General features: G+C 41.1%; 3 protein-coding genes across 6 annotated transcripts in view; 2 read left to right on the top strand and 1 right to left on the bottom strand.

Moving 5' to 3' along the window:
• Window positions 1-3,991, top strand: part of hspd1 (heat shock 60 protein 1) — an 18,740-nt gene extending 14,749 nt beyond the window's left edge. For both annotated transcript variants that reach the window (XM_067987792.1, XM_067987791.1), the window contains exons 9-12: window positions 928-1,173; window positions 1,839-2,013; window positions 2,736-2,914; window positions 3,315-3,991. In XM_067987792.1, the coding sequence (XP_067843893.1) occupies window positions 928-1,173; window positions 1,839-2,013; window positions 2,736-2,914; window positions 3,315-3,470 (756 nt within the window). In that variant the 3' untranslated portion in view covers window positions 3,471-3,991. The remainder of the gene's footprint in view (window positions 1-927; window positions 1,174-1,838; window positions 2,014-2,735; window positions 2,915-3,314) is intronic.
• Window positions 3,702-25,198, bottom strand: coq10b (coenzyme Q10B). The gene is made up of 5 exons (XM_067987794.1): window positions 25,012-25,198; window positions 18,177-18,323; window positions 17,895-18,087; window positions 15,625-15,726; window positions 3,702-6,045 (listed from the first exon to the last, which is right to left on the bottom strand). Exons 1-5 carry the CDS (start codon window positions 25,107-25,109, stop codon window positions 5,878-5,880), a joined length of 708 nt encoding a protein of 235 aa, XP_067843895.1. The 5' UTR covers window positions 25,110-25,198; the 3' UTR covers window positions 3,702-5,877.
• Window positions 24,887-25,422, top strand: part of sf3b1 (splicing factor 3b, subunit 1) — a 48,850-nt gene continuing 48,314 nt past the window's right edge. For 2 of the 3 annotated variants that reach the window (XM_067987788.1, XM_067987790.1), the window contains exon 1: window positions 24,888-25,422. The gene's annotated coding sequence lies outside the window, so the exon portion shown is untranslated. The other variant, XM_067987789.1, reaches the window with a different exon arrangement.

The following is a 25,422-nucleotide window of genomic DNA, read 5'->3' as shown; positions in this document are numbered from 1 at the left end:
TTTGAAAATGCAAATGTATTCCGGGATTTAAATTGAGAAAGTGAGGGAAGGTCATAATCATGGCAAAGAATGTTTCCTATTTCTCCCCACCTGCTTACACTGAGCCAGTGTCCTGTGGCCATCTAATTAAATACAGAGCATTCACTACATAGCTACTGTAAATGTCTATATAAATAGCACATCTTAACTTAATAACCTGATACTTTTTCACTTTAAACATTGACCAGCTCCCTGATGGGTTAGTGGGTAAATGCATCATCTGTCTTGATCCTTGATCTGATCTATGAGTTAACTGATTTCAGCCAGGGTTCCTGCTCATGATTGTTATCCACTGGCTGTAACTGGAAAGTGAGCATTTGGGTAAAGACTGGATTGGATTTTGTTGTGATGTCCTCTATGGGTGAATATCTTAATAATTTCTATCTAGCCTAACACATAAAGAATGACCACAAGGGGGACCTATTGAAGGATTCCTGGTGCCTGTAGTATGACTCCGTGCCTCGAAGAGAAAATTGTGTGGGGGAGGAATATATTGACCATTTATTTGTATTATGGGGAATTTAAATCAACCTACAATTAATATATCTTCTCCCTGTCCAAGTAATATTTTTTATTTTAATGAAACTTATAAATCCTGATTATACATCTGCTCAAGTTTATTTCATGGATTGGTGTCTGCTTGATGCTTTCACTTCCACTCAGTACATCCAATGAACTGTCTGCAAATTGAGGGAAGCAATATTAATTTAAATTCAGTATTTTTGAAGACTGGATTTCAACGAGACTTGGTCAGCTGTAAGAATTGAGTAAGAGATTTACTTTGCATTGCAAAACTGTTTTCATGCAACTAGAAAACAAGTAGAACATTTCATGAGTGTACTAAAAGCTGAGATCCAATCAAATGTCTAAATGTGTGCACTTTTGTAGGTATTTGGGGATGAGGCAATCGGCCTGAATGTGGACGATATCCAGGCCCATGATTTTGGTAAAATTGGTGAAGTTGTAGTCACCAAAGATGATACCATGCTGTTGAAAGGCAAGGGTGACAAGAGTGCGATTGAAAAGCGTATTCAAGAAATCGTGGAAATGTCAGAAGTTACAACCAGTGAATATGAGAAAGAAAAGCTAAATGAAAGGTTGGCCAAACTATCGGATGGTGTGGCAGTGTTAAAGGTAAAGAACTTGAAGGCTTAAAGATATGCTGTATGTGTACACGAGTAGTGCACGGTGTGGTTCATATATGGGTGTATTTATTAATATAGTTGTGTCCTGTAAATATATATGTTTGTTTGGATTGACTTAAATTAGCTTAATGCTCATCACAGTGGAACTAATACCAAAAAAGGATGACCATTTCAACTGTGCCCTTAACCCAAGATTAATTATTGGGAATGAGAAGTTCAGCATAGGTACAAAAAGTGGCGTGAGAATGGCTAACCCTAAAGCTTTACACTTAACCTTCCACCAAGAACGACATGTTCCTGCCACATTATCTATTGTTTCCACTCCCTAAATTCAAATGACACTCAGCAGTTGCTGAGCAACTCACCCTGGAGCATTCATTTTATTTAATCTTGATTACATTGCAGCTTCCTGTAGAAAAAAACTTTGTAAAATGCTGCATGCCTCTACTTTTAATTGATTGCCAAGGTTTGTCTTTTTGACATTTTCTACTATGTTGAGGCTGTTTTTTGGCCGATGCCACTCATAGCCCCCAAGCAGTTGATTTTGCATGTGCCTGATTTACCTAATGATTTTAACAGTGACAGAATTGGATTGGCAAATGTTCATTTTATACCTTCAACTAGATTGGACTAACTGTTACATTGTGGATATAGATTGGTGGCACTAGTGACGTAGAGGTGAATGAGAAGAAAGACAGAGTAACTGATGCACTTAATGCTACTCGAGCTGCTGTGGAGGAGGGTATTGTTCTTGGTGGTGGATGTGCTCTACTGCGGTGCATCCCAGCATTGGATGCTCTCCAACCAGTCAACGAAGACCAAAAAATTGGTAAGTGAATCAGAAGTATTGTATTTTTTTTGTAGTTCATTAATTTTCAGCCACAGAAAACATGATTTTATAAAAAAACTAATACATCTGTGTGCGACTTGTCTGGAATATCATATTGCACTTCATTTCACTTTTTTTACAGCTGTAAGTCGTGGTTTTACCCAAGATATGTGCAACAAACCTGACACTTTCAGGTTTTCTTGTGCAAACTTCTACACAAGTGAAAGACAAGTTAGACACATTATTCAGTCAGACTAACCAAGTGACTTTGGAACAGTTGGATTTCCCTACACAACTCTAACCCTACTAATTGGAATTTATTTCAAGCAGCCAGCATGAAAAAACTCTCAACCCAAAGGGGTGAGATTGTCAACTTGTAGAAAATAAGTTGAGTTTGTGGGGCTTGTCAGTAAATTGAGATGTTGCAGTAACTGTACTGTAACTGAAAGGAAGCATATTTCCATGAAGAGCTTTTAGTTGTGTGGGAGCATTTTGCTTCTGGACAGGCACTTGTAAACCCACTTGGCCTACATTTGCCACTACCCAGTAAGTTTAAACAATGTCTTTTGTAGCCTGGAGCACTGTAATTGGCATTTTTCATATACTAACTATGACTTAGAAACATTTATGTGGAGGGTTCATGGTAAATTAATGGACATTTTGTAGTTTTTTAAAAAAAAACCCTTGGCACTTCACATGCTGACATTATCTTTTTTCATCAGGAATTGAAATTGTTAGTAAGGCTCTGAAAATTCCTGCTATTACAATTGTCAAAAATGCTGGAGTTGAAGGAAGCCTAATTGTGGAGAAGATCTTGCAGAGTCCACCAGAGATTGGCTATGATGCAATGGCTGGGGAGTTTGTTAAGATGGTGGAAAAAGGAATTATTGATCCCACAAAGGTATGCCCAGTTTATGGTATTGTACATGCTTTCCTATATTTTCTGGCTTTTTTAATGCATCAAGCCATGATCACTTACTGCAATTTATTCTGTGGCTCCTATTTAAAGAGTTGCTCTTTTTAGTTAGACTATGCATATAGTCTCTGTCGCTCAATCCACTGATGCAATGGACCCAATTTTTATCAACTTCAAATGCACACTGTACATGTATTGTTTTGGGTGCTATTTAGTAAAGTGCTCCTTCCTCCTCTTTTTCCGTGTCAACTTTGGTATGCAGAATTATTGCAATTGTGAGACATCCTCAGGAGTTCAGAAACCCTTAAGATACATTAGTATCTGCAACTTCACTACAGGGCAATAAATTTAAAGTTGATTACATTTTCTATATTTTCACTTGCAGGTTGTGAGGACTGCTTTGATGGATGCAGCTGGAGTTGCCTCCCTCCTATCAACAGCAGAAGCTGTAGTTGTGGAACTCCCAAAGGATGACAAGGCACAAGGAATGGGGGGTATGGGTGGCATGGGTGGTGCAGGTATGGGCAGCGATATGTTTTAATTCCCTTGCAGCTGGCAGATTTTTTTTCTACGAACTGAGGTGACGGACACACATTATGTGTTAATATGGTCTCAATTAAATGGCTGCTTCAATAATGAAGACTACAGGATGAATGACTGAACCAGGCTTTATGGAAAAGGGCTCTCCATCATTGAAGTACTTGTAATTAAGTTAATGGAGCTCAGTTGGACTGTGCTGGATCTCGAATAAGTAACTTGTTTACTGCCCTCATTGTCAGTGCTAAGAATTGTAATTTATTTTATATTCTGAATAAAATCAACATTTGTACATTCCTTGAAGTACCAGATGTGTGAACCACAAACTCAAGTTTTATTGTAACAGTACTGTGCTGACATACTGCTGATTTTTTTTTAAAACAATATAGGTAACAAGTTAAATGATCAAGGCAGGTTTTCTGTGAAAAACAAGACTGTGATGAGATCTGTACCCCCATCCAGTGTAGTGCAACAAGATCATATCATGTAACATTGGCCTTAAATAAAAGCAGATGGTTATCATGACTGTATTGTGACTTCTCTGGGGTAGTTTTAAGGCTTAAATTCTCTACAAAAAGAGTTTAGTAAACAGGCACTGTGCTAGGGATGTGCTAATCCTACAATTTCCCCAGCTGTTCAGGAAAGAATTGTGTGCAATACTTTTACAGCTGACAAAGTATCAAGACGATCAGAGTGGAATTTTGTTTATTGAGCAGAGGCAAATTTAAAAACTGCATAACACACCCTAAAACTCATATTTACAAAGATTTTAAATAGATTGAAACCTTGTGTGCAAGATTAGAATATTAACTTGTGCCCTTTGAAATCATGGGTATGTAGTTATTTTTTTAAAAAGGCTTTACTTGAATGGCATGCCTTTGTTTCAATATAAGCAGTGCAAAATGTAAATGCTGTTCGTAATAGAATACATAGCTTTTCTCCCCAGAAACTTTGTCATTCATTCAGCAAGAGAATCCTGATTTTTTTTTAAAGTATTTCACCAAGAAGCCATTTTGTGTGTGTTCTTAGTGAAGATTGCAATGGGGCTATTCTGACTTTTTTTAATGAAAGAAAGTATGATTAATCTGCTGATTGGAGGTAGTCTACAATATTTCTACCTTTCATAATTTATAGGGTGTTTGAAAGAGAATCACTTGAGGCACATCATAAAAGTAGATAAGACATTTTACTTCAATTATAAATACTGCATAATTAATTGTATTGTCCAGATGCACTAACAGGAGCTAAACTTTGGAAGGTAATAGGCAGCAGTTCAATGTTTACTTATGACTGGCTGAGGAAGACTTAATACTTCATCACAGCTGTTTTTGTGTGTATAATATACATACTTTCCATCCATGATTGAACCTGGAGTTCTAGATCTGATTTAACACCATCATGCACTGGGGTAACCAGTGGAAAGGTTTGTAATGTGTGCAACAGAGTGTTAGAATGCCATCTGGTAGGCTATTCATAAAGGCAGGACAATTTGCTAAGAGACTCAAGTTCAGAAAAATATTGTTACCACAATAGACTTAATTCCTTTCTCTACCACTGAGGGATGAGAAACAACTCTGATCTCCGTTTACAGTTGAGTCACTGGGGAAAAGAAAACCCATGTTGCTCTCGCACATCATTGGGAAAGGCTGGGGAACATGTCAGGCTTTTTTGGGGGCTGGTGAACAGAAAAAAAGGCTGATAGGGATCTTCATTTATAATCTGCTACTGTTGGAACAAATTTTGTTACTAGATTACTCTGCTTTTGGTGCTTTACTGTTGCACTAAAATTGAGATTAGCCATTGGTTTAATTTCCATAAATTAAGTTGCTACAGCTGTTGAGATTGTAGATGGCTCCCATCTCATAGTTGGGGGGGGGGGGGGGGGGGGGAAACTATAAGAAAATATTTCAAGGCCTACAGCTAAAAAAATTACTTTATATGAAAATATCTCCACTTTTGTCAGCCTTTAAAATGTGTAATTAGACTTACTGGAATTAGTGTTTGACTCTAAAATCTCACACTCCTTACAGTACCTGAACAGCCCAAAATATATCAATATAAATACAGACTTGGCTGCCTTCCCCATCGGCACAGGCTAAAACAAGTTTTTGCAGCCAGTCCAGCTTAATAATGCACCACAACATGTGGAAAAATGACATTTACTTACAGCTGAAATACTTGCACTTTATATACATGTATACTTGCATCTATATATAATGCATTTTCTGTATTTAACACATTGTCAGAAAGCCTTTCCAATAAAGTTACAGTGCTGTATTATAAAATCAAGTGATACATGTAGGTAAAGAAAGTCACTCCCACAATTGCAGAAGTGGAAATGCACCACGCTAATAAATAAATCTATACAACTTTTAAAAAGGGGACCTACAACGGTTCCTTCCATCCTTTATTTACGTGTGATGCACCTCATGAAGCATCAGTTCTCGTGGGATGTTGGTTTCTGGACCATACAATTTTTTTGCTCTTCTTTCAAATGCTGCTACCATTTGCTTCACAACTTCATCAAAAAAAACAGTAGCAAGCTGAGAGTGCAGCAAAGAACGGAATTCAAAAGAAATCTGCAGGTAAAAAACAGATTAAATGCAACTACCTTCCACACCTGGTAGAAGAGTACACAATAAATCAACACATTTCACTGAAGTATTTTAGGTTCTGCATTTGTATTGCATCCAAATACAGACATTTAGCAATTTGAAAAAAATTGCAACCCAGTCCCTTGACTTTACTGAAAGAATCTCATTTACATAGCGCCTTTTACGTCAGGACGTCCCAAAGAACTTTACAGCCAGAGGTACTTTGTGAAGTGTAGTCACTGATGTAATGTAGGAAAATGGCAGCCAATTCGCAAACTGCAAGGTCCCACAAACAGCAATGTGATAATGACTGGATAATCTGTTTTAGTAATACTGGTTGAGGGATAAATAGTGGCTAGGACGCAGAAGAACTCCCCAGCTCTTCAAAATAGTGCCACGGGATCAGTTACGTCCTGAGAGGGCAGACAGGGCTTCGGTTTAACATCTCATATGAAAGATGGCACCTCCTCGGTACTGCACGGGAGTGTCAGCCTAGATTTTGTGCTCAAGTCTCTGGAGTGGGACTTGAACCGACAACCTTCTGACTCAGAGGCGAGAGTGCTACCACTGAGCCACAACTGACACTTTATCGAGGTGTAGTAAGAGTTGCTGATGCCTGTTTATTATTGTTGCTCTTCATCTTTTTCCAGTAAGGAAAATAAAAGGGACTAACTCAAATGTAATGAGGTTTCATGACAAAGATAGGCATTTTACAACCCATTTGGCAAAGTAGATTTATGCAAATGTTTAGTTCTATTGGGTAGAATATATGAGCTCTAAAAAATATATATCTGCACTCAAGCCTATATTCAACTTCTGGGGTAAAGCAGCAAGGGAAAAAAAAAAACTTAGGCACTAAAGTCTCTTGAGAAAGATAGTGGATGACAAATGCATCTGTCTTAGACTTTCTTGGAAGCAAGCTCGTGAGTGATTGAACTTGTGCATGCAGAAGATCAAGCAATAGTATGTTTGCTTGAGCTCCTCTTTCAGAGACTATCACCTTGTGCAAGTGATGAATCGAGATTCTTAACGAATCCCTAAGTGTTGTTAGTACCTCTGAGAACCTCCTGATTTGTAAGAAATTGAGGTTTCAGCTGTTTGAATCTGACCTGAAGTGGAGGGGTGGGAGAAGAGCCTGCAGAATCTAACTGGTGGTAAGACTAGGTCTTGTGTTTTTTGGGAGAATATCATGGGCGTGTTTTAAGGTGTGTGTGTTTTGGTTGGGGGTGTTTTTGTGGTGGTAGGGTTTGGGTAGTTTTGTTTCTTATGGTAGAAAAGTGGGTTTGGGTTGGGGAGTGATTGAGGATGTTTAGGTGTGTATGTTAGGGGGTAATGAGTGTGTGTTTGACTGAGATGTTAATATTGTGCTGAATATATCTCAGTGCTTCACAATTAATTACTTTTTGGAATGCAGTGACACTGGTAATGTTGCAAATTTGCTGTAATGCTTCACAAACTGCAACGTGATGAATAACCAATTCATTCTAGTGTTTGCAATGATAAATTAGATGTAATAAGTGTAAAGTTGGAAAATACAAAAAAGGACTGAGGTTTTTTTTAAAGCTGGAACACATTTTAGGGGGATGGTTCTCCCATCACTTTGTTCATTTTTGAGGGGAAACCCATGTTAAAATCAGTTAGATCTTCTGAATTTAGAGGCCTGGCCTGGACAAGTTTGGCAGGGGTGGGGTGTGAAGTCCCCATTGAGAGAATTTAATCAGATTGTAATGGTATGAATTATGGGAAATACTGTGTTCTGTATTTAATATGATAATTCTTCCATAAAAGACCCTTTGCTTATAGCAGTATAAACCTATACTGCAATATTTAATGCAGATTGTAAGAGCTAAGACATTGCCCAGTGAGCTAGAAAGGGTATTATCCCGATTTATTGTGGTGTATGTGAAGAATGTATGCTAATAGGTTTGGTCTTTCACTTGCAAAAAAAACACCACTGGGTTTTTCAGCTCTGAGCCCTTCTAAATTGATCATAGACAGGAAGTGAAAGTTCTTCAAGTATGGTAAACCTGACAAAGTACTTGTGATAGATCTTACCTTCCTTTAGTATTCTAGTCGGATTTCAATCCTCCTAACAATTAATATTCAAAAGGGGTTCACAGAACCTTTTGGGTTGTGTTTAGAGTTTTCCATTGCGCACCATTTGACTATCTGGAATAGTATAATCTTTAGAAGGAAGGAAGAAAAGCCTTGTTTTGGAGGGACTGGATAGTGGTGGCATTGGTAAAATTAGAGGTCTATCTTTAAAATGGAAATTTTAGTTTGTTTTATTTACAGCAGAAAGCTGGAATAAATACTAAAGAGGGAGCTGTTCCAATTGAAACTGTACAGTCCTTTTGTAAGCTCGGAATATTCCTGAAACAAAAAATAGGGATGGGTGCATTATTATCTAAATGCTATCATTTTTTGGATTTTCTCATGGGTAGATCTCCTGTGCCTCAAGGGCACAATACAGTATTGATCTGAAAACAGATGTTGCTTCTAACGGATGGAAACAAATTACAAAGATTACATGTAATGCCCGTCTTCAGCTTATTCAACCAAAGAGGAGTGGATTGAAAAGAATGGTTGCTTTCAACTCCTTTTAAGATGATGTTGGAAATATTAATTGGTGAACATGCGTCTGCTGTAGGATTCCTCTCACGCTCTGCTCTTCTGGAGGTAGTTCACAAATTTCTGGAATAGGTGATTTCCATTTAGATCCTAGAAAATCCTGTTTTGAACGTATCGAGTCGCCCATCACTCCCTCTCCCCTTCAAATTCTTTCCCCTCCCCTACTGAATGTGGTGATTCATGTTACGGTGTGGTTCCAAGGACACTGGCAATCCTCCAATCTTTTGGCCATTCCTCATGTGCAAGTCCAGGAATGAGTGTTGGCAAGTTAGTCAATCGTAAGAGCATCACTGCTGTACATGTTCCAGTTAAGTGGAGGGAGGGGGGTGGGGAGGGAAGAAAATAACTTTCAAGGCACAAACTCTGACTGCTTTTTCCCCTCCCTACCCTGATAACTGAAGTCATTTGTACTTTCCCATGTCTACCCAGTCAAGACCCACCACTCCAATCTGGGATCTTCATTCTATATAGTTCAAACCACATCAGACAGTACATTTATCTACTTAGAATACTGGTAGCATTGTTAATTGTGCCAGACTAGGACTTTGAAATTTGAGAATATAAGCATCAATACTACTGGATGCTTGTGTCCTTGTGTCTGATCTTGATTCAGTTAATGGACTTTGATGGAACCATTTTTGAGAATTCATTTCATTTACATCAATGCCAGGGGCATTCTACAGATTTTTAAGCTTATAACGAAATGTAACCCTCGATCCCTGTATTCGTTCAATCTATCATCCCATCTCTAATCTCTCTTCCCTCTCCAATGTTTTTGAATGTATTGTTGCCTCCCAAATCCATACCTCTTTCTTGCAACTCCATGTTTAAATCTCTGTCCCTGTCACAGCATCAAACCAAAGTCAGAAATAACATCCTCTTTGACTGGGACTGTAACCATGGAGCATTATCCCTCTGTCATCCCAGCAGCCTTTCACACCATCCTACTTCAATGCCTCTTCTCCATTGTCCAGCTCAATAGGATCACCATTGTTTGGTTCCACTCTTACTAATCCAATACGAGCCAGGGCTATAGCTCTCTTCCCGCCCATTATCTCTCGAGTCCCCCTCCTCTTCCCCATCCACATGCTGCCCCTTGGCAACATCATCGGTAGAAATGGGGTCAGCTTCCAGATATACCCTGACAATATCCAGCTCTACCTCCCCACCACCTCTCTTGACCCCTCCACTGCCTCTGTTGTCAGACTGCTTGCCTGATATGCAGTTGTGGATGAGCCGTAATTTTCTTTGTTTATTTTAAAATTCATTGATGGGACGTGGGTATCACTGGCAAGGCCAGCATTTATTGCCCATTCCACTTGCCCTTGAAGGTGGTGGTGGTGAGCCGTCTTCTTGAACCGCTGCAGTGCGTATGGTGAAGGTTCTCCCACAGTGCTGTTAGGTAGGGAGTTCCAGGATTTTGACCCAGCGACGATGAAGGAACGGTGATATATTTCCAAGTCAGGATGGTGTGTGATTTGGAGGGGAACGTGCAGGTGGTGTTGTTCCCATGCGTCTACTGCTCTTGTCCTTCTAGGTGGCAGAGGTCGCGGGTTTGGGAGGTGCTGTCGAAGAAGCCTTGGTGAGTTGCTGCAGTGCATCTTGTAGATGGTATACACTGTAGCCACTGTGTGCCAGTGGAGGAGGGAGTGAATGTTTAAGGTGGTGGATAGGGTGCCAATCAAGCGGGCTGCTTTATCCTTTGTTAAACTATGGGAAAACTTAAGCCATCATCTTCAGTCCCTGCTACAAACTTCATACCCTCACCATCAATTACACCCCCCACTCCAGCCATTCTCTCAGCCTGAACCAGACTGTTCACCATTTCAGTGTTCTATTCAACCTCAAGTTGAGCCTCACTCTACAAATAATCTCTATCATAAAGACATTCTATCTAGCTCCTTAAATTTATGAATGATAGTAATTCAAACCAGATTGCAGGTCAATTTAGGTAAATGGGCCAGTGTGTGGCAGATGTTATTTAATTAAGCCAAGTGCATTGTCATGCATTTGGAGTTCTTAAACTCCAGGCATGTTTATTTGTGCTGGGGTACCAGTTAAAGGTAACAGATATGAAAACAGCATGATGTACTCAAATTGGCAGGATGTGACTAGTGGTCTCCCACAGGGATCTGAGTGCAGGCTTCGACTATTCACTGAATTTATTAACAACTTAGATGATGGGATGGAGAGCCACATACCCAAGTTTGCTGATAACACAAAAATAGGCAGGATTGTAAGCAGTGTAGATGGAAGCACAAAACTACACCTATTAATAGATTAAGTGAATGGGCAAAACCATGGCAAATGGATTTCAGTGTAGGTAAGTGTGAGGTCATCCACTTTTGACCTAAAAAGGATAGATCAGAGTACTTTCCAAATGGTGAAAAGCTCAAAACAATGGAGGTCCAAAGAGACTTAGGAGTCCATGTACATAGATCATTATTTTCTGTACCTGTCCATGTCATTTAATCAAAAAGACTAATAGAATGATGGCCTTTATATCTAGAGGACTAGAATACTAGGAGGTAGAAATTATGCTGCAGCTATACAAAGTGCTAGTTAGACCACACCTGGAGTACTGTGTTCAGTTCTGCGCACCGCACCTTTAGGAAGGATATATTGGCCTTGGAGGGAGTGCAGCGTAGATTTACTAGAATGATACCTGGACTCCAAGGGTTAAATTACAAGGAGAAGTTACACAAACTAGGGTTGTATTCCCTGGAATTTAGAAGATTTAGGGGTGATTTGATCCAAGTTTTCAAGGTATTAAGGTGAACTGATTGTTTCTCTCTATATACCCTATTTCCACTGGTTGGGGAGTCTAGGACTAGGGGACATAGCCTAAAAATTAGAGCCAGAACTTTCAGGAGTGAAGTTAGGAAACACTTCTACACACAAAGGGTGGTAGAAGTTTAGAATTCTCTTCTGCAAACGGCAGTTGATGCTAGCTCAATTGTTAATTTTAAACCTGAGATTGATAATACCTTTTTGGTTAACAAAAATCTAAGGGATATGGGGCAAAGGCCCATATGGAGTTAGGTCACAGATCAGCCACAATCTCACTGAATGGCGCAACAGGCATGAGGAGCTAAATGGCCGACGCCAGTCCCTATGTTCCAATAAAGGAAAGCAAATAGGGTTTTTGGTTGTACTGCTAAGGCCATTGTGTGCAAAAAAAGTATAAAAATGTGAGAGAGAGAGAGACTGGTATATGCTCCAATGCTAGAAGATTTCAACCATCTGGAGAGGGTGCAAAGGGTAACCAGAATGATACTTAATCTTAGAGTTTTGTTATGAGGATATGCTTTGACATTCAGGTGATTTACTTTGGAGAAAGATGCTTACACAGAGGTATGACTGAAGTTTTGATAGAGTCTGGTTAGGTAGGTTATTTGAAATGGATACAGATGGTAGGACAAAGGTCATGCATATAAAATCCATAGGCAAAGATTTTGATGCCACAAAGTATTTCTTTCTTATCAGATAACAATTACATTGAAACTACAGCACAGAAATAGGCCATTTGGCCCATGCCGGCGTTTATGCTCTGCACGAGCCTCCTCCCTCCCTACTTCATCTAACCCGATCAGGATACCCTTCTCCCTCATGTGCTTATCTAGCTTCCCCTTAAATACATCTATGCTAGTTACCTCAACTACTACTTGTGACAGCATGTTCCACATTCTCCTGGAATTCCCTATTTAATTTATTAGTGACTATTTCAAATTTATGACCTCTCGTTTTGGACTCCCTCCCCCATAAATGGAAACATTTTCTCTACGTCTACCCTATCAAACCCTATTATCTTAAAGACTTCTATCAGGTCACCCCTCAGCCTTCTCTTTTCTAGAGAAAAGAGCCCCACCCTTTTCAGCCTTTCCTCAATTCTCGTATCATCCTTGTGAATCTTTTTTGCACCCTCTCCGAAGCCTCTACATCCTTTCTATAATATGGGGACCAGAACTGTGCATAGTATTCAAAGTGTGGTCTAACCAAGATTCTATACAAGTTTAACATAACTTCTTTGCTTTTCAATTCTATCCCTCTAGAAACGAACCCTAGTGCTTGATTTGCCTTTTTTAATGGCCTTATTAACCTTTGTGATTTGCCTCGCTACTTTTATGGTTTTATCGTGTGCCCTTTTAGAGTCAATGTCCTCTGAAACAGACTGTCAAGACATGCGTTGAGTGTGGAGTCACATCAGTCCTTTAAAAGGGAGCCCAACATTTATGTCCCAATGGTTAAAAGGGCCCATGGCAAAACAATACCATTATGGTTGACTAGGAATGTAGAGGCAAATTCATTTGAAACAGAAGACACTTAAGCACACTTAAGGCATTTAACTCTCAGAACAGGGAAAAGTATTGCATGTAATTAAGGAAGACAAAAACAGCCATAAGATTAGCCAAGAGATCTCTTTAAAAGAAGATAGTGTGTAATTGTGGCAGTAATAGCAAAAGCTTTTTTAGCTGTGTCAGTAGACAGAAGACCATATAGGGCCACTAAAGGATACTGTAGGGCAGATCCAAACTGATTCTCTGGTTGTGGCAGAGCTGCTAATTGACTATTTTGCATCAGTTTATACTCCTGTAGATGATGCTAATGTTCCAGATATGGGGTGCTTAGTACTGAATAGCATTATTATTAAAATGGATAGTAATGTCACCTTGGATAGATTAGGAAAGCTCAAAATTGATAGAGCCCTAGGTCCGGATAATATCCAAAGGGTGATTAAAGAGATGTGACTGGTGCCCTGTGAGCCCCTTGCTCGTATCTTCAATAGAGTCAGGGATAGTTCCCTTAGAATGGAAGTTAGCTCATGTAGTTCCTATTTTCAAAAAAAGGGACAAATTAGAGCCAGGGAACGAAAGGCCTATCAGCCTGACATCCATTATTGGGAAGTTGCTAGGAGGGATTGTAAGAGATGCCCTTTATATCTCTGGGAAAGGGAAGGGGTCATGAGAAATTCACAACACTGCTGCCAAAAAAATAGGTTGTGCCTAACAAATTTGATGGACTTTTTTGAGGAAGTCAGTAGGTTAGTGGATGAGGGAAATCTGGTAGACATTGTTTACCTGGACTTTCAGAAAGCCTTTGATAAGGTACCTGACACAAGATGGAATCCCGTGGTATCAGTAGAAATTTGAAACACTGGATTAGGAATTGGCTCCAATCCAGCAGCCAAAATGTTGTAGTTAACAGATGTAGTTCAGCTTGGAGACATGTTACGAGTGCGGTCTCCCAGGGATCGGTCCTGAACCCGCTACTCTTCACTGTCTTTAGTAATGACCTGGACAGTGGTCTTGGGAATATGGCAAGTAAGTTTGCAGATGACACCAAAATCTGTGCAGGGGTAAGATGGTAGAGGAGTGCAATCAAATCCAAAAAGATTTAGATGAGCTAGAGCAGTGGGCCACACATTGGCAAATGACGTTTAATTTAGATAAATGTAATCTCATGTATTCTGAGTTGGCCCAACCAACATGCATGTATCATTTGCATGGAACAATACTGAAAGAGAAAAAGATCTTGGTGGTGTTCTGCACAGATCACTAAAGGTTCATGACCAATGTGGAGAAACTGTAACTGTAAATAAAAACTAAAAGTATTGGGTTGTATTAATAAAACCAGTCAGTATAAATCAAAGGACATTGTTTTGACGCTATACAGGTCACTGGTCAGACCGCATCTAGAGTACTGTGCCCAGTTTTGATCCCCCCACATGGTGGATGATATAGTGGCCTTGGAAAAGGTGCAGAGGAGAGCTACAAGAATGATTCCTAGCTTGAAGAACCTCAGCTACTCAGACAGGCTCAAGGGCCTTGGTTTATTTACTTTAGAACAGCAAAGACTTAGAGGTGACCTGATAGAGGTCTATAAAGTAATTAAAGGGCTGGATAGCATCCCTATTGATAGATTATTCCAGTTTAACAGATTGGGGAGAACCAGAGGACACGAGCTTAAACTATGCAAGAGTAGGAATAGCCTGGATGTTAGGCAGTTCTTCTTTTCCCAGAGAATTGAGAGCGTCTGGGCTACAATGCCGGCTGGTATGGTGGCTCATGACACACTATGCCTTCAAGGAGGGAGCTGGACCAGTTCCTGACTGAGGTAGAGATCACATCATATAGAAGGTAAGTGTTTTGATAGATAACACTTGGTCCATGTGATCTCCTGGACTGGTTTTGATCGTCTGAGGAGTCGGAGAGGAATTTTATTGGCCCTGGGTTTTTTCTCTTCTGCCTCTCGCAGGAGATTACATGGCTGTGGGGGTGGGTGTGAGGTGGGGGATGGGAGGTCGGTGGAGGAAAGAAGTCTTTAGCCATCCGGCCATCATGGTGTGGGGCAGGCTTGATGGACCTGCTGGTCCTTTCCGGCACGTCAATTTCATATGTTCCTGAGAGAAGAGGACATCTCTAGTTATAGGAAGCAAGTCGTTTTTCTAGTTCTGATTGTGAAGTGTCATAAGCTGCTGAAACTTGCTTGATTGCCTTAAAATTCAGAAAGGAATTTCCCACAGTTTATCCTGAATTGCCTACACGTTTTTCTCTCTCTGGGTTTTGCCTCTCTAAACTGATAAGGTGGTTCGGGGACAGGTGAATGATGTACGAAGCCGCACCTTTGACTTGATAGGTCCGATTATCTTTTCTTGTTCTTCTCATAAATTCATACAAAAAGCCGTCCTTTTGATTTGCCCTGTCAAACAACTTGCTTACATTAATGTAAAAGAACAAACAAATGAGGAAGAACAAATAATCCCCCAATTAAATCTGGACAGCACAGGACATATTCGAAGGCATTACACACTGACTGAGTTAAATCAGTTCTGTCCTGGACTTCAACAAGAATTGACAGCTATTTTAGTTAGGAAAGGTTAGTGTTAAACAAAAATTAAAACTGAGCGTAAGAAGCAAGTCTCACGTGGCCTACCGAAAAGTCAACAGTGCAGGTCCTCGGATATCCAGGAACGCCGGGGCTGAATCGCCAATTTGTCTCCAAATGATTAAATAGTCTCCCATCTGTACAAGAGGCCTACAATGAATGTTTTAGTAAGAATGTTAGCTGTGTGCAAAAATAAGCACCATAATTCAATAGATTTTTCACTTTAATTGATAAACAATTTTTCATTTAAAAAGTCAGTACACCATACCACTTCTTAAAAATTTGTGCTCAAGATGTAGACAATGCTAGCAAGGCCGCATTTATTATCCTTCCTTCTTTACCCTGAGCAATTTTTTTTCAAAAACATTAAGAGTTGACCACGTGACGGTGGGTGTGCAGGGAAACAAGTCAACCAAGTAGTGTGAACTGGACTCACATGCAGACCAGGTAGGGGTGCCAGCCCACAAAATACCAGAATTTAATTGCACAACTTGCCATTGTTGGATTTGAATGTGACCTCAGGGTTGCTAGTCCAGTACCACGACCACTACACTACACCCGGTGTTTGCAGTCATTTCCTTTCCACACATTCTGGTCACATTTGCGAGTCCAACTAGTGACCTTCTCAACTTGAGGTCCAAAGCACATCAACCCACATTGTTGGTCTTTCTGCCAAATTTACTTTAAAAATATGTATGTAGGATACAGAATATCCTGCTAAAACACAATAATCTTTTCAGTAAAATGATTGATTCCTGCCTAATGATGCAAAAAGGGGGGGTGGGGGCACGGGGGAAGCAAAATTTGCAGTGCTTCAATATGTTGCACACCAGAATGGTAGTATAGAGTTCACAGCTGTGATTTCCCCATGAAGGAGGTTTCAGCTGTGTCATCAAGGAGGAACAGATCTGAAGCTGGGTTCTTCCTCATGAGACAAGGGAGACAGAAAATAAAACAGTAGGCAAGTCACCCCACACATCTCTTGTGCTCCTTCTGGCAGCTGTTTCCTAAGTGGGGTCGGCAGAAACCTGGGAGTAGGTCACAAGCCCTCACTGCTGTCAGGGAAAGTATGTAGTCGAAAAAGGAGGGGGGAGGAGGTAAAATAAATGAGGGTGGAAATTTAAATTATTCTGGGAGTGCGTAGCTGAGCCATGTGATATAGACCAGAAAGTTCCAGTTTTGATTCCTGACCTATACGGAGTTAGCTGAATTCAGCCAGGGCCAGCAGTTGGAATACTACAACTGGTCTCACTGCTCTTGGGTTAGAGGGAAAAAAATCATCTAGGTTTCCTATTCCTGGTGATTATCCAATGACTTTTGTTATAAAGTGCATTTTTCTGGGAGAAGGGTGCAGACAGCATCAGATTTGGTTGTAATGCACCCAATGCTTGAGTAGCCAGCCAACACTCACTGTCACATGACAAATGAGCACTTTGGTGAGGTACTAAAGAGCAAATGGAGTGTCAAATTATATCCGGTCAAAAGTTGGAACTTACAGAAGGGGAGGGAGAAAACTCGAGTGGCGATGGGGGGAAAATCTACCAAATCTAAATTTTAAAAAAGGATGGAAGTTCATTTCAACCTGTAACTCAATCTAAGGATGCTGATCAGCATTAGCTCACGTTTCATCCAACTATCTCTTGTATTATTTAATTTCAATAAATTGAAGTAGTCACCAATTTTGAAAAGAAAAATTGAGAATTTAGGTCATAAACATTGGAACACATTGTACATATATGTTCTTGGCTGAAAACATTATAGTTCACTGATTTTGTTTTATACATAATAGAATTGGCAATTATAAGACTCCCCAACGGCTCATTGACTTTATCCAGTGGGTAGCTGAATGATACATACCAGGAATGTTGCATGTTTGATCACTAGTCTGTGCTGAATCAGCTGAGACAGTGAAAGAGACACTGCAATTGACCTCAGTGCCCTCATTGGTCAGGGGGTGGGAAAAAGAGGGAGGGAAAACTCAGCCATGGTTCCTGTTCCTGATCGATATCCAGCCATCCCTGATGGAAGTGTGCATATGCAAACTGTTTGAACAGTGTTGCCCTTGATTGTAATAACTCCCCAAGTCAAAAAGCCGACCAACACCCGCTATCGAGGCTCACGTGAATAATGGACATTTGGGCCAGGTACTGCAGGCTGACCAGTGCCTGTCTCAATGAGGAATCGCCTTCAGGAGAGATGTGGAAGGAGAAAATTGGGAAGAAAAACCCATTTTAAGAGAAAAGAATTCCAACCATAAATCTCAACTGAATTAGTTTCATTATAAATTTACAGAGTATATTTTAATATTGAAACGTTACCTTAACTAAATGTGGCCGTACCAGGGTGACAACCGAAGTGTATCGTTCAACTATTGGTGGAAATCCTATTTCTAGTTGAGCTTTAGCATACCCTGAGCGTTTAGATATGACTTCTGATTTCTTGCACCATGGTACAAAATGTTTGTAGTCGGCAACACCAGACACTACATTGTACATTTCCAGCATGGAATACCTAAAAGGAAGAAATTAAATTCAGGTCTACCATCAAAACTGGTGTACAAAAAATCTGAATGAAATTTAGACAACACTAAAACTACAAACCCCATTACTCGTCTCTCTGAGTACTCTTTCTTCTTGTTTATTAGTGGCCCAGCAAGGTTGAAAAAACTTCTTTGTTGTGTAAGGCAATGTCTTGGTGACTTGAGTACAGGAATTCTGTTCATTAAAATGCCACAAGACGACAGATACCTGTTATTGAAAACATTGTGATTATTAAACATGACAATATAAGGCTGTATTCTGTTGTACAAAAAAAAAGTTGAGTTTAAGTTACACAGTAACTTGAACAAAACAAAAAGTCAATTTGACTAAGTACAAATTCCTCCCTCTGCACTCCACCATTTAACCCCATTTAGCTTTGGGTCCATTAAGACTCAAAATAGTTTGAAATTGAAAAATAAAATCTTAAAATAAAACTCTAACCTTCACTATTTCCCTGAGTAGGGACAGAAACTCAACATGATTTTGTATGGTCCTTTCATAAATAGGTTTCTTAGGTGGGTGAATTGAGGACTCCTGTTCAACCCCTTTTTCAATGCCAATGCACCTGACACGATTCAGCTGACAGTGGCATTCTGACAGTACTGAGACATGGATAGGGTGCCAGTTGTCTCCAATGTTCAACACTCCATCCAACAGCCAGCTAAAAATGGATCTCTTCACTAACAGTTGAATTGACATGCACAAAATCTACTGAAGCATAAAGTTACAGCACAGAGTAATGATATAGAGGAGAGATTAAAATGTTAAAACATTGTACCATGCAGTGTGGCACTAAGTCATAAAGACCAGGAAGGTCCCAAGTTCAATCCCCAATCTCTACTAGCTTAGCAGGTCTTAGGCAGGTAACAAATGGTGTGCCAAAGTTTGCCTTAGTGCTCCAGATCAGGAAGGAGGAAAAAAAAAACCAACCAGCATTCCCATTCCTGATTGCACAATTGTTAGAAAGCACACAGGTATCAATATGGACAAGACGAGGCTCCCTGTGTTGCCTTCCACTCCAAAATAGCTGGCCAAATCACAATGTCGAGGCTCATACTTTGGTAAGGTACAAGCACCCTTTGAACTGTACCAGACATCATTCACTGCATTGGGGGGAGGGGTAGAAGAAAAATTTCAAATGCAGTTATTCTCTTAATTTTCAGGTAGGATCTTACACTGGAAAAACATACAGCTGCTCATCTGTTGCAGACTCCCCCTCCCATCCCCTGGAGCAGCTTCCTCTGCAAAACCTGCATTCAGATATATAGTTGGCACACCACTCCAAGACTTAAACATCAAACTAGTACTTTACTGTACGATTGGGTTTTGCTATATTTAAGATGGTGCTCTAATGGCACAAGTGTACATCATAGGGCATGTTCCAGATCCTGATTGGAAGAGGTGGAGGTGCCCCCCCCCCCCCACAAAAGAGTAAACCCAGATACTTTGCAGAAAAAAAAAGGGTGCGAAGCAGGCAAGTCACCATTGACAGTTCTTATCCATCTCCTACTGGTCAGCTCCAGAACAGCTGTGGCAGAGGTCTGGGTGCAGCTTGACTCGTAAATCATTACGAGCTCCAAATACAACAAAGACTCAAGGTGGTTCTTAAATTGTCATTTTCGTAAGCAGCAACCACTTAGTTAAAAACAAAAACCTGAAGACTACTACTGAAGTACTCAATACCTTTTCTTTTTAAGTGCATCAAATGTTTAATAAAGAGTAAAATATCTGGGTAAATCCCTAATCTACAAATTTATGCTACAAACCACAATTGCAACTAAATCATACAGAACTGGGCTGATGGAAAAGTGCTTAAACCAAAGCAATGTCAATTTCACATTTGTTTGTCAAATGAAATATGGATCAAGGTTAAAGCAATCATTTGTGTCGCTACTGAGTCACCAACAGGTCACATTGCACAACATTCCCACCACACAAAATCAGATACATCTCTCTCTCTGACGTCTATGGTACTTCGTAATACAGGAAAACAATCCAGGACAAACAAAGGGAGCTAGTTCTTTAATAGAACAGAAGGACGCTATTATATATAAAACAATGTGAAATGATTACAGTGCAAGGTAAATAATTTTTTGCAAGTTAAAATTAGTCTGAAATTCCACTGAATCATGAAGATTTTTTGTACATCATGGTGAGAATATTAAGACATTACATGTAAGCACATGTAATTTTTCTTCTCTAGTTGAGTGTGACCACAACTTGTCAGCAGTAGTAGCATTATTTCCAATGCAGATTCTTTTTAGGCATTTCCAACATTGCAATGTTTTCTCTGGTAAGCGCCATGAACACCAGATGACATTCAAAAATAAAGAAGCATTGGGGAAAAATAGTCACTGCTACACTGGCACAGGAAACAGCCATGTTTGAAAACACGTCGGATTCCACATGTACGCTGGCGACACCCAGCTCTACTTCACCACCACCCATCTCGACCCTCCATGTTGCATGTCTGACATCCTGTCCTGGATGAGCAGAAATTTCCTCCTATTAAACATTGGGAAGACCGAAGCCATTGTCTTCAGACCCCGCCACAAGCTCCGTTCCCTAGCCACCGATTCCATCCCCCTCCCTAGCCACTGTCTCAGTCTCATTTGCAACTTCGGTGTCCCATTTGACCCTGAGCTGAGCTTCTGACTCCATATCCTCTCAAATCCTCACCTACTTCCACTTCCATAATATCGCCAGTCTCCGCCCCTGCCCCAGTCCACCTGCTGCTGAAACCCTCAAACCACGTTTTTGTTATCTCCAGACTCAACTATTCTAATGCTCTTCTGTCCGGCCTCCATCTTCCATCTTCTAAACTTAAGCTCATCCAAAACCGTGCTGCCTGTATCTTAACTCTCATCAAGTCCTGTTCACCCAATACCCTGTGTGCGCTGACCTACATTGGCTCCCGATTCCAATGCCTCGATTTTAATATTATCATCCTTGTGTTCAAATCCCTCCACGACCTCACCCCTCCCTATCAACCTCTGTAACCTCCTTCTGCCTTACAACCCTCCTAGATCTCTGCATTCCACCAACTCTAGCCCCTTGCGCATCCCCAACTTCCTTCACCCCACCATTGGTGGCCAGGCCTTCAGCCATCTAAGCCCCAAGCTCGAATTCCTTTCCTAAACCCCTCTCCTCCTTTAAGATGTTCCTTAAGACTGACCTCTGTCTCCTTCTTTGGCTCGGTGTCAGTTTTTGTCTGATTACGCTCCTGTGAAGCGCCTTGGGACATTGTTACATTATACAAATGCAAGTTGTTGATGTTGAAACTCATGAATAGTGCTTGCTTACACTTTTTTTTGTGAGGGTAGGGGATATTAACAAAGGCAGGATTGTATTTAAAGACCAGGTTTTACTGTAACTTTTAATTATACTCCATTTTATGCAGGCTACTGTGTGTCAAAAATGTACCCATGTATCCATTCACAATCAGTTACGGTCATTCACACCATTACTGATTACATACAGACTCCATGGCTGCAACGTGAAATGCTGACCAAGTTACAAAATGTTCACTTTTTTTCACAAGTGTAACTAGCAGCAAGGTGCCGTACAATGCTTTGCTGAAGATACAGACTCCTGCCGCTGACTTCCTAAGTCGCAAGTTCCTATTCTCACCTGAACCACCTGGGCACATGGCAACAGGGAAGTCATCATGTACTGCTATCAGGTGCTCCAAGCAGCCAGCTCAAGAGCACAACAACCTGGTTGCCTAACTGCCCTCCTGGTAAGAGACTAGTGTGCAAAATGGGTGTAATACAAAGGAGATATAATTATAATTCGTAGTACTGATGATCTAATTGGATATGGAGTCCAAAAGTAGCAGGAAACTGAATTTATACAAGTTAATGCTGAATCATCGCCATTGTTTTTATTTCCTTTTGTTTGCTTATCAAGGTGAGGAATGTTAGTGCTGGAATATGGAAAGTTTTCCTTTTGAGGCACCTAGCACTCCAGGTCAGGTATAGCACAGCCAAGATGCACAGTAAAACTCCACCTACAATATGCCTCAAATCCATCCTCACTGGAGCAGGCCCGACTGCACCTGCGTGCCATCTCCTATACCACCCACCCACCGTAGGTCTATCTGAGTGATGTTGCCAATTTATGCTGAATTAGGGCAGTCTTCTGCAATTGACCCACGCCCAACAGGAACTGAATTGAGACCGTTCAAACTCATTTCACATATGACCCGAACAGCCAGCAAACAGAGGAGTCTTTCAGTGTTGGATTTGTACTCCAGTCCATGAGGTGAAAGGCCAGTGTCTAATTCACTGGACCCCCCCGCACCCCCCACCCAGTTCCCCCATCCCTAGATTTTTAAACTTTGTCTCTAAAACTTTCCCAGTCTGCCACCAAAATGCTAATCCACACCTTTTATTACCTCAGTTGGATTTTTCCAATGCATTTCTTTCCAGCCTCCCACAGTAAATTACAAGTCATCCAGAATGTAGTGGCCAACATTCTCACCTGCACTAAGGCCCAAGTTTCCATTTTTGCCTTAGTCCACTGGTTCTCAGCACCCCAGAGAATTGACTTGAAGATCTTTGTCCTCACCTTCAAATCCCTATCTCCACGACTTCCTCCAGCCTTATGTCCCATTACATGCTCTCTGCTTTTATGATAAAGGCCTAATTCTCATTCCTTGCGCTCACTACTCCACCGTTGGTAGCTTCTTCAGGCACTATGGGGGTGATTTTAGGAGGCAAATGCAGGTGCAATGGGGGCGGGGGTCCAAAAATCGTGTAAAGCCGGCGGGATGACAGTTAAAGAGCCAAATGTACCTTATTGGGGTACATAAGGCACTTCACCTGTGACAGATTAAGTAGTTAGAAAGATTTTTAAAACTTACCTGCGCGACTTGCCCACCGCTTCTGAAACCAGGAGTGAAGGGCCGGATCAGGGAAAAAGAAACTAAATAAATTAAATAATAAAACATGCAATGAAGTGAAAACACTAAATGCACCCAACCTTTGAAACCTGCTCCGATGTCTCCCGCTCAGATATCACCCTCTTCACCCCCCTCACCCACCCCGTCTTCCAGTCCAGCACCAGATGACGTCTCACTCTCTCTTTCCCGCCCCCCTCCTCCTCCTCACGGTGCAGCTCCTGATGGCAGCCAGCCTGTCAATCAGGCTAGCTGCCAGGCGCGAAACCCGGAGAGGACGTTAACCACTATCAATCAACGTGCGATCGCGGCAATCGGTAAGTTTGGTTCATGCGGGTTTGCCACGCGGCCAATCTCCCTCCCCCTCGCTGCCATCCCACCTCCCCACTAATATCGGGGCCTATACACCTGCTCTCTGAAACGCCCTCCCTCAACATTCCTCCCCCATCATTTTACATTTTGCTTTCAATAGCTTAAGATAGTTGGAAAAAAGTATGTTTTCATCTCCTCATAACCTTTCTCTGCCATTCCCCCCTCCCTTAACCATCATCTTCCCTCCCTCCCTCTTGTTCAGTGTCCACCATCCTGTAAAGTGCTCTGAAATGTCTCATGTCAGAACCATTAAAAAAATTAAGTTGTTGTAATTTCAGCTTTTTCATGATAGGGCCACCAATAATATCAGCATGCTGCTTGAAATAAAAAAAATTGAGAAAAATGGAAAAGAAGAAATGTTTGTAATGCCACTTAAATAATAATGCACCATTACCAAACTTGCAATCTTTATAATATATTGTAACTGAGGACAGTAGTTTAATGATTCTACCTGCACTCTTGATTTTTCACATAGCTGCCAGTCCTCAATTACCACATAACATACGATAGCACTTATTGCTCAATTCATACAGTTGCATCAAGTTGTAAAACAAGTTACAAAGAGATTCAAGTTTTTCCAGAGACTGACAATTTCAGGAGAGCATAATTTATCTATTTCTGCTGCCATACTCCATTCCTCACCCTTGGAGGTTCAAGTATTACAATTGGCAGTTACATATAAATATATTTAAACCACAAAAGGGAACAAAAGACAAAAATACTTTTTCTAAAAAAAACTTGAGCTAGGAAAAAAATATTTTAAACAGATACTTCAGGAAGGATGGACCAGAGTGAAAAAGGTCACTTCCAGACATACGTGTCACAAAAGCTTTTAAAGCAACTACTGCAGGTGGCAGTGCAATTTTATTATAGGCCCTTTATTGATGACCTTTCTATTTTCACTTATCAATTTATGAAATAAAACAAATATTGGTTAGCACTTGGGTATAATCCGAGATCGGTTTTAAAATGTTGTATTTTTAAAATCTTACACCACACAACTTAAGGCAATTATTTTACCCATAGCAGAATTTAAGCCAGCCGCTTTTACGAAAAAAAAGTGGTTGATTGCTGTTTCCACCCCATTATTTTAATTAAATAATTTAATTCGTAGTGCGCGCTGCTGCAGAAGCGTTCGTTGTATTATTTTAAAACTGTAATTATGAATATATAATTTCACGCAGACCTCTCTGATGGGATCTTGAAACAATAAATGACCTGATCCACCAGGGTGTGACTGTATGATGGCCAGTTCTGTGAAACTGACTCGTTCTGTGAAACTGACTCGTTCTGTGAAACTGACCAGTTGCTGCAGTTTAAAAAGTCGCGCTCTCTCTCCCCCTCCCCCAATAAATTTGAAGTTGTGGCCCAGATCTTTAACCGCCAGCTCGTTATTATTCATGGCTGACTGCGACTTCCTTCCTTCCCACCCGGCCGGTGCTAAACTCGATCCGCTCCCAACAACGGCCCCGAAAAGAAAAAACAAAGCGACCCGAGCTCCAGGATCGAAAACCGAAAGCGATCCGCGAACTTTTCCAAGGTCGGCGGACACGGAACCGGGGTGGGGTGTCGTGTCGTCTTAACAACGCCAGAAGACGGATTAAAGCTCATCGGAAGGGCTACCTTACGGCGTGCTTGGCCTGTCTCTCCTTTGCGAAGTAGACGGGAAACTCGAACACATCGCGGATAACCTTCCTCAGAGGCCTGCCGCTCCTCGCCATTTCACCCTTTGTGAAGACCGGCCGCTCGCTGACGTCAACCGGCCGCTCAAATTTCGACTTCGCTCAGTCTGAGTCGGTACCCTTTGTGGGCCCCGCCTACCCGGCCACGCCCCCCACCCTCCCGGCCGTCTGATTCGCTGGCTCGCCATTCCTCTCCGCGAGGGTTGGCGGCGGGTTGTGTGGCAACGCGGGACGTCAATCCAGCGACGTCACAATGTTTCCACTGGAAGGTTATGTAAAGGTTTGTCACGGGATTCGGCGGCGATGCCAGCGGCCGGATTGCCTCGAGGCAAACATGCCTTAGACATATATG

The sequence above is a fragment of the Heptranchias perlo genome, chromosome 7 (genome assembly GCF_035084215.1).
Source record: "Heptranchias perlo isolate sHepPer1 chromosome 7, sHepPer1.hap1, whole genome shotgun sequence".
NCBI classification, from domain to species: Eukaryota; Metazoa; Chordata; class Chondrichthyes; order Hexanchiformes; family Hexanchidae; genus Heptranchias; species Heptranchias perlo.
This window is presented reverse-complemented; position numbering and strand designations above follow the sequence as displayed.

Coding starts and splice junctions, on each gene's coding strand:
- coq10b (XM_067987794.1), bottom strand. CDS start 25,109: ATGGCGAGGAGCGGCAGGCCTCTGAGGAAGGTTATCCGCGATGTGTTC. Junction 18,088..18,176: donor TCAGAGAGACGAGTAATGGG/GTTTGTAGTTTT, acceptor TCTTCCTTTTAG/GTATTCCATGCTGGAAATGT. Junction 15,727..17,894: donor TACGGCCACATTTAGTTAAG/GTAACGTTTCAA, acceptor CATTCATTGTAG/GCCTCTTGTACAGATGGGAG.